The sequence below is a fragment of the Ambystoma mexicanum genome, chromosome 6p (genome assembly GCF_040938575.1).
Source record: "Ambystoma mexicanum isolate Mex_15411 chromosome 6p, UKY_AmexF1_1, whole genome shotgun sequence".
NCBI classification, from domain to species: Eukaryota; Metazoa; Chordata; class Amphibia; order Caudata; family Ambystomatidae; genus Ambystoma; species Ambystoma mexicanum.
Window position 1 is genome coordinate 1155152756 of NC_090935.1, and position 15138 is coordinate 1155167893.

Consider the following 15138-nt stretch of genomic DNA (forward strand, 5'->3'; position numbering starts at 1 on the left):
CACTCTAACCTCCGCCCTTAAAGGCCAATCCAAACCTCTGAGTGCTCCCAGAGTCGTACCCAATGGTACCACAATCTTTTTGTCTTCAATAACCTCAGCCTCTCGAGTGAGACAAGCCTTCCCTTTCCAACTGCTGCCTTACAGCGCCACAAAACAAAATATTTCCCCCTTTTTTCACAAACATCTGTGCTCTGCTGTGGACCGACACCGTCCAGCCAATGTGCTATATCCTATGCACAACCTCCTTCTGGCGTCATCAACCACTATGCATGTAAGAGATAGGAGTGCACTCAAATCAACACAATAAGCGACAATACTGCACGCAACACGAACATCCCACGGCTGCCATCCTGCTTTTACTCACAGGGGATTAATCTCTTAAAGTGCCCACTCAGGGGCGTGACCCTTCTTCCACATTGTAGCATAGGAAAACCATTTCATCTTTGTATTTATATTATTTTTATTTTTTCTGTAATACTCAACAAGGTGCAACCTTCTGTAACCCAACGCCTAGAAACAGGAATTCTCTTTTCATCCATAAACTAATCTAAAAACTAGAAACAGGGATTCTCTAATCACCCGTAAACTAAGCTAACCCCTAGAAACAGGGATTCTTCCATAAATTACAAAAACAACAACTCACAACAACAATTCCCTCCCTACCCATATTTGTCATATTGCTGGACTCATACTTGCACTCCGTGGGTTCACTTGGACACTGTCACTCCCACAATCTGCCACTCCGCCTTCTAGTCTGCCTGGCGTTTTACAGGGAGCGGGCAGGAATTTCACCAAGGGGGCTCCTGACAACCGCCTCAGTAGTTTATGTGTGATTGCCAATCTGGTCCTCGCGGGTCTTGATGCATCCCTTCAGGCTTGTGGTGGGAAAAAATGGTATTTTGCCAGGGGCATTGACGAACCATCCTCTGCTACCACTTGAAGTGGAGGGGTGAGGATAAGCCCCCAAATATGAATAGCAAGAGGTCCGATTCAGGGGAAATCCCCAGGCCAGAAAAACAGAAAAGTAAAACAAATTGACAAAACCAACAGTTTATTAAAAGATCTCGTGAACAGGGACAGAAAATGGATATCACTGAATTTCCAATCCTCTCTCTCAAATTGTTACAGGCTTTTCAACATCTTTAAATGTCCTTTGATATCATAAGTGACATGTTATTCTATAAAACCCTAGGGTAGGCTGGGGTTGGTTAGTTGGGAAAACTATATATAGTATACGTATGGGGTTAGTGCTCTGATTGGATATACTTAATATGGTGGCTCCACTTGTGACCACCTTCTAAAGGTTGCAAGTAAAGGCATGTCAGGTTAGTGCATTATAATTGTGCAGTGCAACAAAGTGTGAATTGACGCGGAAGGTGGGTAGGGATTGGTCAGTGAGGGTCTTCTCAGCCTTGGTACATTGGAGCTAGGTGGGGATGAAGGTCTCTTTCTGGCTCGAATAAATAGGCTTTGTCCCCCAGTCTCAGATCTCGTGTGTAGAGATGACTAGCTTGATTTTCCTGCTACACATTTATGAGGATTTTCTAGCATTTATTTATGCAGCTGTCTAGTCTAATAGGACTGTTTCTAATATCTGCCTTTGTCTGTATCCTTGAGTGTCAATGTGAAACTCTCTCCCTTGATTGCTTTGGCTGGAATACGTACACCGGAAGAACGACCATTCTAGTCTGCTTAAATCAGCGAGTCAGGCCTCTGCTTGCGTTCCCGAGCCTTCTATGTGTTTATCATTCACTTCAAAATGGCTGCATCTTCCATTTTTATTTTCATGGCTACCTATGTTCACTGCATTCAGAATTAAGCAGGCTTCATGTCTTATTCTGGTGCATCTTGCGTTACTGCACAGCAGTGTGTATGGGGCTCATTACGGGTCTGGCAATAACCGTGCCAGTGGTACTGGTGGGTTGCCGACGGACCCGTAAATATTTACCTGTGCCTGACTTCCCGGTGCCACCGGGGGATTACACCCCGGCAGCCTGGTAAGGCAGGCGCCAGTAAAATGTGTTCCCCATTCCCATAGAGTCCATTTGGACTCTATGGGAATTTGGTCCATTTGGACTCTATGGGAATGGAGACACGGAAGCACCGGCACCATTGGTAATGGTTCTGGTGCTTCCGTGACTGGTCTGCCTACCGTGGCCGCTGTGCCCTGTAGGGTCAGACCTGTTGGGCACAGCGGCTACGGCAGGCAGACCGGTAATATGCTGGGCTGGAAACAACAGTGCCAGTAAGCTTACCAGCACCCTTGTTTCTGGACCAGCAGGGTCTGAATGAGGCCCTTTGTCATCTATCTAAGTGGGTCAAAAGCATGTTCTTCGTGTCTAAGATAAGTTTAATCTAAGTGTCTGTGTAGCTTCGTGCAGGGATGCATATGCGCTTCATGTCTAACACATCTACGTCTTAGTCATCATCGGCTCTGCGCGGTCAGTCAGTCCACTTGCTCCATCGTCTGCAAGTTTATCTCCTCTACAGTGTCATCAAGATAGAGTCTGAAGGGTTGTCTGAGCGAACAGCATTTCTCACACCTGTGGTACAGTGGTGATGGAGAGGAGGGGGCAAGAACGATGTACACCTGTTATTTCTGTATTGTCGGGATGAGGAAGGGGCGGGAGCAACGAGGGCCACATTCTTCTGTCCCTCTTCCCTGGGGATCCCTATGGAGCCCGCTGGCTTTTTGCACCAGCAAAAAGGAGGCAGACTTCAGAGGGATCCATTGTAAACGTTGCATGCCATGCATACATGGTAGACAGTGTTTACTTCCTTTGCATGGAGGAGTGCAAAAGTGCATACGGAGTGCACATGGACATGGCGCACGCCCCTTTTGTCCTGCACTTTTACACTCTGCCATGCAAATGATAAAAATTTGGCAGCAGGGACCGGTTGCCACGTACATGTCCCTACCGCCGAATAATGCTGGAACTCGAAAATGAGCTCCAGAATGTATTAAACTGTTTTGGAAATGAATACGTGGTCCACACTGTTTAGGAAGAATTTTTGTTCCAAAATTGGAAAAGAGTAAGTGCTGACTACCCTGTTAATGGTTTTCATAGCATGATGCTGGATGTTGATGGCCTCAGTGCATTAATTCTCTTGCTTTATAAGTAGCATTCAACACAGTGAGTGATCAAATGCTCTTCCAGACAGGTGTCTTTTATTCATCCTTTGGCTGTTTGCTCATCTCTAACTCAATGCCCGACATTGTCCTCATTTTCATCTCAATCTGAGTTGCTGAAATGTTTTTCTTCAGCCTCTTTCTTCCCTCCCTCCAGTCCCTTTTTACCTCTACCTTCATTCACACTCTGCAATCATACATTGCATCTTTTGGTCTGCCTTTTCAAACATATGCTCATGCTGCACCTTAATGGAGACCTCTTCAGTCCAGTTCCTTGGATTGCCTTGTCTGACTTCATTTCATAACTGAATGAGAGTGAACTGACTTAGGTGCAATGCAGGAAGCCAAAATTGGGAAAAGGTTCTATGCCGGAGTCTCTGAAATAGGAAACTCGTCATAATACACCATTACTAGTTCTTATTACGTTTTCATAGCCCACGTTATGGTGCTTAACAACACATCAAAAAAGATACTGGTCGTGTGTTCAGCACACCCCTGAACCTCTTTCTGCAACCTGTGAGTGCTACTTTGCTATGCCAAAGAACACCTCGCCGGCATATCACAAAAAAACATCTGTGCGCCTCTGAACAGCGTATCTCTGGCTCCATACCGTTCAAATGATACTTCTTGTCAACAAAAAAAACTTCTGCCCAGAAGTAACGGCCTGATCCATTTTTATGTTAACTGACCCCTCGCATCATGACAAGTACTTGGGTAATGTACATTTTCCCACACCTAGCTTCTGTCCCACGTCACACACCTATCGTCTGTCCCTCCTTGAGCTGCCGGGATGCTCAATGAGTGTCTGTCCCAACTGCTACCCCTTCTTTTAATTATAAAAGGGCCGCGCCCACCTACAGTACTTTTCACATCATGACCATACAGCCATCAGATCCTGGCTGCATATTCTTCCGAGGTCCTGCGTATCTAGGTATGGTGCTCGCTGTGCCTCCAACCTGTGACCCCATGAGTCCTTTACTCTAACCATCGGGGTGGTGGCAGCAATAACGGCATCTGAACGCTGTGCTATCACCGTTCCAATCACTAACTCCCCCCAGCATACATGTGAGATCACCATTTGCTTCCCTGTCGCGGCAGCCAACACAACCCTCCTGGGCAACCGCCACACCACCGCAACACCACCACGTCCCTCTACCGAAACATCCTCTGGGCCTCCTGTGCCATCTCTTCTCACGCTGGTGGGTTGCTGGGGATAACTAACTTTTAACCATATGCAGCACTTCTTACTTAGCTGTACTGCAACACCAGGTAACCTCGCCTCATATGCGAAGTCAGCACACGCGTCATACGTTTTCTGCAGAGTTGATCGACCGCTGTCTTCTGGCCACAGTCCTTTAGCCTGGTGCTTGACAGTTTTTCTTTCTTTTGGGCCTCCACTGTGCCAGGCGCAACTGCCTTACTCCTTCCACAGGGAATGTCAAAGATCGCTTGATTTCCCCAAAAAGCTTATTTTTGGGGCACTGATACCTCTAATATTTACTCGTAGGTTGCTGAATGTAGCTACCCCTCTTTCTTTATACTGGCGTAGAAGATGTGCTGCTTGTTCAGCACTAGCCAAATGTACATTAGCTCTTCCTCTTTCTTCTCTCTGGGGTATGCTAAGGCTGCAGCTCTCCCTTTCTCCTGGTCCTGGGTAACCCTCTGTAACTTGAAAGCCTACCCTCATATCTCTCTCTTTGCCCTGGGTGATGGGACTTACTTGTGTGGGAGCAGTGGTTTCTTTCCTTCTTGTCTGCACCCCCCGCAGCAGACTGGTCACCTTTATGTACTCTTTTCCCACGTAGGTTATTTTCCTTTCCTTGAAGAAAGACCAACTCATCGCCAGTGTACAAAAGTACGTTCCTTAGACACATCTGACACGTTCCATAGGTAATATTTATTCCAGTTACATTAGGATGATAAACATGAACCACTGGGTCCCATCACCCAGGCTGAGCCCCTCCAAATGACATCTACTGGAATCTTCACAACAGGCATTCCTACACTCATAAACAAACATTATCTCAGTCACACCAACATTCTCTCGTGCATTCCCAAGCACCTGCATTCACCCCAAGCGTGATACAACAATATGCTACATAGATTTTATATATTTAGAATTGTAGGATGTCTTTTAAAGTGTGTGTTTATAAACTGTAACAGGCTATATGAATTAAAAGATAATAATAATCTGCCTTAAATATATTCTTTGTTTTTAGTTGCTTGTTGACCCTTTCACCACCACCTGCCACTCTAAAACCTGAGGAGAACCATCTCCGGTTCCGGAAGAACCTCAAGACCTCCTCTTTGCATCTGCCTTTGCTCCCCTCTCCCCTGCTAATCTGCTTTCTCTTGGCACTGTGAACCTGGCCACCCTCTGTCCCCTAGGCCCAGGTACCTGCTCACCCTGCCACCCTCCTGTACTGCTTCCTGGCCACCCCTTGCACTGGGGCCTGTATCTGTACTCTTAGAGTCCCCAAACCTCCCATTTTCTTCTTTTTCTGCACTTATCAAACATACCCTGCCTGCTGCCATAAACACAGCACTTGCCACTTGCTGGCTGCACTACCACTGTTTATTGCCTCTATTATCTATTTATTTTTATGTATTGTTATTTATCTGTGTCTCCTCTTCTCTGCACTCTCCACTCTCCCCCTTCCATGCACGTGTTCCCTTTCCCTTTCCCATGCACTTGCGCGTTCTCATTGTCACTGGGCATAGTAAGATCGTTGTTGTGTTCTCGCCTGTTCCCCTTCCTTGCCTTGTCGCGCTCTGAAACACATGTGTATGAGCGCGATACAAATAAAATATCACATCATACCATTACTGAGATTGTTGTATGTTGGCGTGGTAGTAATTCTGGGGCCATGTTTCTTGCCTGGCTGTATGTAACTTTGTCCAACAAAGTGCAGTTTTTCAGGAAATGCAGGTTTGAAATAGACACAGCTCGCTGCTAGCCCTAAGGTTGGTCAATATCCAAGTCCATCGTGGAAACCATCCCTATATCCTGTTCACGTCTGGCTATTTTCCAAACAAAATCCATGAAAATAAGTTATTGTGTTTCGCAAGAAACTGCTCTCCCAGACAAAGACTGGTAGCTTGAGCCAGAATACCAAGACTTCAAAATGACAGAAGAAACATGGATACTGACTCTAGGGAGGACATATTGAAGCTATTACCCACTGATCTAGCCAAAGAAATGAGATGTTATGGTCCTTCTGGACTCTGGAATTTGCCAAACCACTGCACATGCCGATCTTGAACTCCTTCAATTGGTGAACTAGCATAGACTGGCCCCCGTCACCTGTGTACACAAGGATAGAAAAGTAAATGCTAAGGCCAGACTACAATTCTCTCTGAGAATTGTATAAAGCAGATATGGCTTTCCTCCCAGGACTGCTAGAGGTGCCTGTGGATAGGCCTAGCTAACTTCGACACCTGGTTTAGGGAAGCTCCACAATCTGTGGAAGAATCCACAAAACGGGGTAAAGACATGGTTTTATTTATTTTTATTTATTTATTCACTTCTTCTAATGTGCCAATAGGCCTCAGGGTGCACACAAATGACATAAAGAAAACAGAAACAGGGGTACAATCCTAAAAGGGAGATGCATAGCCAAAATGACTAGCCAAACATTTTCTTTTTAACTGCTTTCTTAAAGCAGAGCAGGGAGGAAATAGATTGTATTTTGTTTGGGAGGGCATTCCATTCCTTAGATGCCTGCACTGAAAAACTGCATTTAGACAATTTGAAGCATGACTGTTTGCGTTTATGCGAATCCCCTGATCGCAAGGCACGTGCAAGTTTATCAGGAGTCAACTGTTTCGGGAGATAGGAGCATTTGTGAGCCAGTGTGAGAATCTTGTGAGGGATCCTGCGACTACAGTCAACCAGTGTAACTTTTTCCTGGCCTCAGAAACATGATCTTGTTTTCGCATGCCAAAGACTGCGCGAACTGCACTATTCTGCACCATCTGGAATGACTGAATATTGGACTTCGAGGTCCCTGCCAAGAGACTATTGCAGTAATCAAGTCTTGAATTAATAATTGCTGATGTCAAGATGGATCTATTCTCAACAGAGATATAGGGTCTGGTTTGGTTAAGGACAAACTAGGACCCCCTGTATGGGTTATTGTGTGGCTGTGAGATTTTCTCAATGGAAAATAATCTAAGCCTCCTGTGAGAATCCAGCAATTGTGCTTCTTCTTCCCAGAAAGAAGGTTGTTTGAAGAAGAGGAGATATGTGACAAAGACCTCTGCCTCATTATGGGGACATCAATTAAGGTGACCAAGGGTGCCTGGTACCTCAACAAGCTAGTGAATGATGGGCCTGGAGGTGCTATGGGCAGGATATGCTGGTCACCCCCACTTAATACTCACCTGTGCAATGGGCAGGGGACCGCCAAATATATAACCAAAATGCTACTGGCCATTTAAGATCCCGTGAGCACTCACCACATTTAGAGAAGCAGACAGACCTAAACAATTGTAAGCCATGTGCAGAAACACTCACTACCGCATTCCAAGACGATGGACACTGATGCAATTCTCTTGCTAATACAAGGAAATTCTAATACACCTGATCTATGGGCTGTATTTCAGAGGAGCCTATCAAAATCCCTGCTCATTCAAGGTTTCATAGCTGCAGACCCTTAATCCAAGCCCAACCCAGGTAAGAGGGAACTTAAGTTTATTTAAATGACAGTCCAGTCAAAAGTGGTGTGGGTATATGGAGGTAGACACAAGAAGAATTTGAAGCGTTTCGGCAATTCAGGAGAGAAGTCTGGAGGGAGAGAGGAAGGAGAGGGTACGTCTGGAGAGAGGATAGGGAGAAGGAGTATTGGGAGGGGGATTGGAGCGGAACATCATGAGGTGGCAGAAGGACTGTATCGGGCGTTACAGTAGGAAGAAAGGTGCAAAGGCAGTCCAGGGGAAGAGGATTGTATTGCAGTTCATTTCTAGTGCTACAGCTATTTTATTGTCTTTTCTGTTTAGTAATTATTGAGGAATAAACTCTTGTAACACTCAACCCAGGCTGATCTAGTCTGTTGATCAATGTCCATGGTAGGACAGCTCCCATACACCCACTGAGTAACTGCGCCAAATGCAGCGATTCAGCTATGTACCGATTTTGGTCAACTGTCAGCACTTGGGCATCCCTAATTATTTGATCATGGGAATGAATTGCACATAGAATTCTCTGGGTGAACTGTGCTGAGGCAACGGCTATGAAGTAAATGGCTTTCGGCTCTCAGGTCTCTAAATTGGCTGCCTGGGAGGAAGTGCATTGAACTCGAGACTTTGAATGGTTTTTGGTGCTTTACAACACACGCCCCCTGCTTTACACACCTCTAGTTCCCTACTTTACAGCCACACAAGAGCACTTACATCCTCTTCCGAGGGATTCCACCATGTTCTTCTTTTTCGGAAAGTAATGAAGAGCAGTAGATCGGTTTCTCTTTAAGGTGCCCCTCCTTGGAATTCTCTTCCGTCGATCACTTGCTCCTGCCCATCAGACATTTTGGAAGACTCTTAAGACCTAGCCATTCACTGATAAAGTTGTTAGTTCCCAACATCCAGTCTTGTGGTATGCTGCTTTTATTTTGTAATATGATGTGTGTTTTGCCAAGACGTATTGCTGTTATTTCTGCACTTTTCATAAAATGTACGTAACTTGGCACTTTAGTCAGCCCTTAATCTTCAATAAAGGCCCCTGTACGACCACTCCTAAAGAGCCCATGGGCATATGTTTATCTACTGGCCACATATCTATGAATCTGGTCTTTCTCTGCAATGTTTTGGATATCTCAACAGACACACTTTTAAAGTCTCTTCATTTTTATTTTTGCCCTAACTGCCATCCTCGTAATGTGCTGCAGACTACAGAAACTTGAGATGATGAGTGATACACATGTGTTTTCTTCCAGGATACATAGCACGGATTTGATTCCGCTACCTCACATCTATGGCTCTAGGATGAAAGGGGTTGAAGTGTTCTGTCCGATGGAGCCCCCTCCTCCATACGAAGCCGTCGTGGGTCAGAGAAGTGAACCTCAGGTATTTGCACGCGACTCATTCGCCATAGGAAGATTTACGACCAATTGCAATAATGTGATTCTGATGATTACTCGGTTAACAATCAACTACATTGAAAGTACATATATGATATAGTACAGTATGTTTTGGGACCTGTGATGATGTGAGACCAACCGAACAATTGAGACCACCAGAATAAAGCTTTATAGACCTGCAGCGAGGGCTGTACCGGGCGTTATGGGCCCTGAAGACCGAGTTAATGGCCCGAGCAAAGGTTTCCAATATAGTCATTAGCAGACTGGTGCCTTTCCTCCTTCCTGGCATGGTAGCACTGTCCAACAGCTGAGTCACACCCCTCAGCAGGCTTAAGGATATCTCCCTATATGGCTCTCTGTGTACCCTTTCCTTTCCTGTACTGTAATCCTGTCTGTGCCATCTGCTTCCCTCCTTGAGTTTTTGACGTCATTTGGGGTTGCCATGGGTCGCAACTGCGGGGGCCACAATTGCAACCCCTGGGGACTCCCTTGCAACCCCAACTTTAAAAACAAAATAAATGTTTTTTTGCAAATAAATAAAGGGTGCTCGCGGTGTAGCGGGCCCTCCTGTGGCGCGTGGGGACCCGCCACACCAGGTCTTGTGGGTGCCCGGCCCATGGTGAAGGCTGGCCCGGGGAGGCACTCAGTAGGGGTTGGAGCTGACTGTGACATGTGGCACATGTCACATGCCACGTTCAGCTCCAACCCCTTTTCCCTCAGCTTCCTTGCAGCTCACATACAGGAACCAGGAAGATCTCTCAGCTTCCTGGTTCCTGTTTGTGAGCAACACGGAGGAGCAGAGGGGTGATCGATGCTGCAAGAAAAAGGTAGAAGGCTTTTATTTTGTAATATGATGTGTGTTTTGCATGTGTGAAGTGTGTGTTAGGTGTATGTATGTATGTGAATGGTGGGGGAATGAGAAGTGATGTGATGTGTGTTTTAGAATGTTCTGGGTGGGTCGGTGTGTGCCTGTGTAGAGAATGCAATGCGTTGATGTAAGAGAAAATGTGAGTGACTGGTGGGTGAATGAGAAGAGATGTGATGTGTGTTTTTGAATGTTGTTAAAAAAACTCGGAACGGCACACTCCGAGTCTGCGGGCGGGACGGCACCCGCCCGCAAACTTTCTGTGAAGCACCGGCACCGTTATTAACGGTGCCGGTGCTTCCCTCATCCCCTTTCCCATTGAGTCCTCTGGGCCTCAAATGGGAATGGGGATTCACATTTTTTCGGCGCCTGACTTCCAGGAACACCGGGGTCGTAATCCCCCAGTGTTTCCGTGGAGCCAGGCGTCAGAAAATTCACAAGTCCGGTGGCAGCCTGCTGGTTTTACCGGCACGGCTACCGCTGGACTCGTAATGAGCCCCAATGTAATGAGTGGATGTAAGAGAAGGTGTGAGTGACTGGTGGGTGGGTGAATGAGAAGTGATGTGATGTGTGTTTTTGAGGGTTCTTGGTGGGTGTGTGCCTGTGTAGAGAATGCAGTGAATGGATGTAAGAGAAGGTTTGAGTGACTGGTGGGTGAATGAGAAGTGATTTGATGTGTGTGTTTGTGTGTTCTCGGTTTGAATGCCTGTGAAGATAATGCAATGAGTAGATGAAAGAGAAGGTGTGAGTGACTGGTGGGTGAATGAGAAGTGATGTGATGTGTGTTATTGAATGTTCTGGGTGGGTGTGTGCATGTGTAGAGAATGCAATGCTTGTATGTAAGAGAATTTGCGAGTGACTGGTGGCTGAATGAGAAGTGATGTGATGTGATGTGTGTTTTGAATGTTCTGGGTGGGTGGGTGGGATGTGTGCCTATGTAGAGAATGCAATGAGTGGATGTAAGAGAATGTGTGTTTGAGGGACTGAGTGGGTGAATGAGAATGAATGTGATGGTGTGTTTTTTAATGTTCTCGGTGGGTGGGTGTGTGCCTGTGTAGAGAATGCAGTGAATGGATGTAAGAGAAGGTTTGAGTGACTGGTGGGTGAATGAGAAGTGATGTGATGTGTGTGTTTGTGTGTTCTCGGTGGGTGGGTGGGTGAATGCATGTGAAGATAATGCAATGAGTAGATGAAAGAGAAGGTGTGAGTGACTGGTGGGTGAATGAGAAGTGATGTGATGTGTGTTATTGAATGTTCTGGGTGGGTGCGTGTATGTAAGAGAAGTTGCGAGTGACTGGTGGCTGAATGAGAAGTGATGTGATGTGTGTTTTGAATATACTGGGTGGGTTTTGTGTGCCTATGTAGAGAATGCAATGAGTGGATGTAAGAGAATGTGTGTTTGAGGGACTGAGTGGGTGAATGAGAATGAATGTGATGGTGTGTTTTTTAATGTTTTTTAATGTTCTCGGTGGGTGGGTGTGTGCCTGTGTAGAGAATGCAATGAGTGCATGTAAGATAAGGTGTGAGTGAGTGACTGGTGGGTGAATGAGCATATGTATTTTATGTTATGTTATTGAATTTTAAGTGCACGCCCACCTGTAGGTATCATGGCGCTAGGAGAGAGGTGGAGTGGAAAAGCAGGCAGGAGGCCAGGAGCATAATTTAAAACAGTAACATTTTCAAGTTGCGTCGGAAAGTGAGATGGTCGATAGTCTTGCGCAAGAATAGAGGCAGATTGTTCCAAAACGCACGGCCACCTTTAAGAACAGATCTAAAGCGAGGTACCGACAATCGACAAGACCCTTGAGAGAGAAGGGCACGAGTGGGTTGATAGCGAGTGAATTTGGCCTGCAAATATTTGGCTCGGGCGCCATAGAAGGCCCTGTGCACCATGCACATAGATTTAAACAGGATTCGTTGGGCAACTGGCAGCCAGTGCAACTGGCGCAACAGAGGGGTCATGTGGGCACCAAAAGGGGGATGGAGAATGGAACGAGCCGCAGCATTCTGCAGAAGGTGAAGCCGTCCTATCAGGTGGGCGGGTTGCGCTAAATAGAGCTAGTTGCAATAATCCAGCACACTCAGCACCAGAGCTGCGACCACGGGAGCCTGGTTGATGGCTGGGATGAACGGAAGTACCTTACGAAGGATCCTAAGCTTAAAATGGCCGGATTTACATACCGCGCTGACCTGTTCGTCCATAGTCAGAGCGGCTGAGATCTGCACGGCAAGGTTGCATACTGATGACACCGGTACAGGAAGAGGACCGAGGGAGGGGAGCCAAAATTCAGTGGTCCAGAAGGATTGTGGATTGGGCCTGTCTACCACGAGAACCTCGGTTTTACTACCGTTAAGTTTCAGCCAGTTTTGTGACATCCAGATGCCTAAATCCTCAAAACAGTGCTTAAGGCGAGATGCTGTTTTGGTTTCGGTTAGGTCAAGGCGGACAAGAATCTGGGTGTTATCCGCATAGGAGTAGAAGTGGAACCCATGAGAGGCGATGAGGAACAGGAGATATTGTATCTAGATATTAAATAGGATAGGGGACAGAGCTGATTCCTGAGGGACACCGCAGGATAGGTGAACTGGGACAGAATGGAAGGGAGGGAGGGACACAGATTGTGAAAGATCTGCCAGGAACCCAGTAAACCATTTTAGCACTTGGCCATTCATCCCAGCCTCAGAGAGCCGGGAGATAAGAAGGGCATGGTCGACGGTGTCAAAGGCAGCCGAAAGATGTAATAACAGGACTGTCCCGTAACCTCCCTGATCGGCCAAGCACAGCAGGTCGTCCAAGACAGAATTGAGTACTGACTCCGTGCCTCTGTCAGGCCGAAAGCCAGATTGAAAAGGATCAAGAAAATGGGAGGACTCCAGGAAAGCAGAGATAAGGGGAGACACCAGCGCCTCCAGAACCTTCATCAGGAAGGGGAGAAGAGACATCGGACGGTAGTTAGCCAGCATCTCGGGGTCGAGTGAGGGCTTTTTTTAGCAAAGGAATGACCAGAGCATGTTTACGACAGCCTGGTATCACCCCTGTCGTGAAGGAGATGTTAACGGCAGAGGTAATCAAATTAATCATGTCCGGCGAAGATTCTTACAAAGGGGCCAGAGGTATGGCATCATCCGGTGAAGCAGACTTGAGTTTTAGAATAGCGGACAACACATCCGCGTTGGAGAAATGAGGGAAGGTGGACCAGGATCCTGTCGTAGGGGGAGGTGTGGTCGCCACAGGGACCTTTGTGATTAACTGGGAGTCGGCTTTAATGGTATTGCGGATGGTAGTAATTTTTTCCACAAAGAAAGTGGAGATGGCGTTGCATAGCTCCTGAGAGAGGGGAGCCGCGTTGTGTCCAGTTTCTGGGGTGGACAAAGATTGGACGAATTTGAACAGGGCTTTGGGTTTGTTTATGGCCTTCTCGACCAACTGACCAAAGTTGATATGTTTGGCATTTATTATGTCGCTATGATATATGCCACACATTTTACGATAGAGTAACTTGCATTCAGGCAGGTAATTTTGGCGCCATTTCCTTTCCGCTTGCCTGCAATGAAGCTTACTTTCTTTTAAGCCTTGGGAAAACCATGGCTCAGGGGGATGGTCACGCTGTTTGCATAGTTTAATCAGGGCCAGGGCGTTGGCAGTAGTTAGGAAGGCTTCTTCCAATGTAGATAGAGTACAATTTATGTTACTGCTGCACTAATTTTTTAGTGAGCCAATAAGTTCAGCCTTTTTAACCCTGGTCCAGCTGCGTTTTAGAATGACAGGCTTCCTAGGCACAGTGGGAGGGCTTTCTGCAGCAGTGGAAAATGACCATGAAATGGTCGGACCATAGTATGGGGAGTGGGGCAGCTATATTGAAGAACACAGCTGGGGAGAAAATAAAGTTCAGTATATTGCTGCTATTATGAGTCGAGGTCATAACCCCTTGGGGGAGACATAGGTCCACCATAAGCGCAAGGAACTTTGTAACAGATTTTAAAGACGCCTGATTTGTGGGAAGATTGAGTCACCCAGAGTAACTAGGCTAGGGTATTTCACTAGCAGTTCCAGCACGAATGCAGGAAAGTCAGTATAAAATGCAGTGTCATTCCCAGGAGGGTGATATACTAATAATACTGTAAGGGTATGAGTAGGAGAGATACAGCTAAGAGTGAGGATGCATTCCATTTTCAGTGAGTGTTTAGGAACTGAACTAGTGGTTCTATATGTGCTTTTATAAATCAGGGCTACCCCACCCCCAGGATTGGGGCAGTGCGGTCGACGTGCGTTATGGCATACTTATCAGGAAGAGCCTGATCAATGGCTGTGCCCGATGTCTCCCTGAGCCACGTCTCAGTGAAGGTCCAGCTCCTCCTGGGCAAGGAGGTCATAGCAGTCCAACGCATGAGCCACGAGGGACTGAGTAATCAGTAATGCGCATTATAGCATGCCTGTGTGCTTGTGTTCCAACGGTGGTGAAGCTACTGGTAGGACTACTGCAAAGCCAGCTGGCCATATGGTGGTGCTGGGTGCAAGGGATATTAATTGTGTGCGATTCCCGCCACTATTAAGAATAGGGCCTATGCTGAGGCGCATAGCATTGTGTACGGTCTGTGCACGGACGGGCACAGACGGGCTTGCCTTAAGCGTGCGGTCGATCCGGCACATAAGTGCCGAGGTCGGGTGGAATCGAGGCTGCGCCTGCCTCCAACACACCAACAGTGGAGCAGGAAAGAGGACTAGCCTCTACCTTGCAACGCGGAAGTGAGGGAGTGAGCAATGACCAAGATATTAGCAAAGACACATAGCAGCATTGCTAAGGGCAATTATAAAAACAAAGTTAGGTTTACAAGTTGAGGAGATTTATGGGTGGGTGACCGGTGGGTGAACTGGGGATCACTGGAGCATTTTTGCCCCATCCTTTATTGACTTTGCATGTTTTACTGGTATTTTTGGGCAAAGGCAAGTTCATGTGTGCAATTCCCTGGATAGACTGGCATTTTGGTGCAGTCAGTCTAGCCATTGCTTACTGTGGCATGACATGTATTACTCAGCATCTTTAAAAAAGCAAGCATGATAAGTAGTG

General features: G+C 46.6%; 1 protein-coding gene across 3 annotated transcripts in view; it reads left to right on the forward strand.

Moving 5' to 3' along the window:
- The window catches only part of ENTREP1 (endosomal transmembrane epsin interactor 1), a 367539-nt gene that overhangs the window by 246273 nt on the left and 106128 nt on the right, over positions 1 to 15138 (forward strand). For all 3 annotated transcript variants that reach the window (XM_069625781.1, XM_069625780.1, XM_069625782.1), the window contains one exon: positions 9061 to 9190. In XM_069625781.1, coding sequence (XP_069481882.1) covers positions 9061 to 9190 — 130 coding nt within the window. The remainder of the gene's footprint in view (positions 1 to 9060; positions 9191 to 15138) is intronic.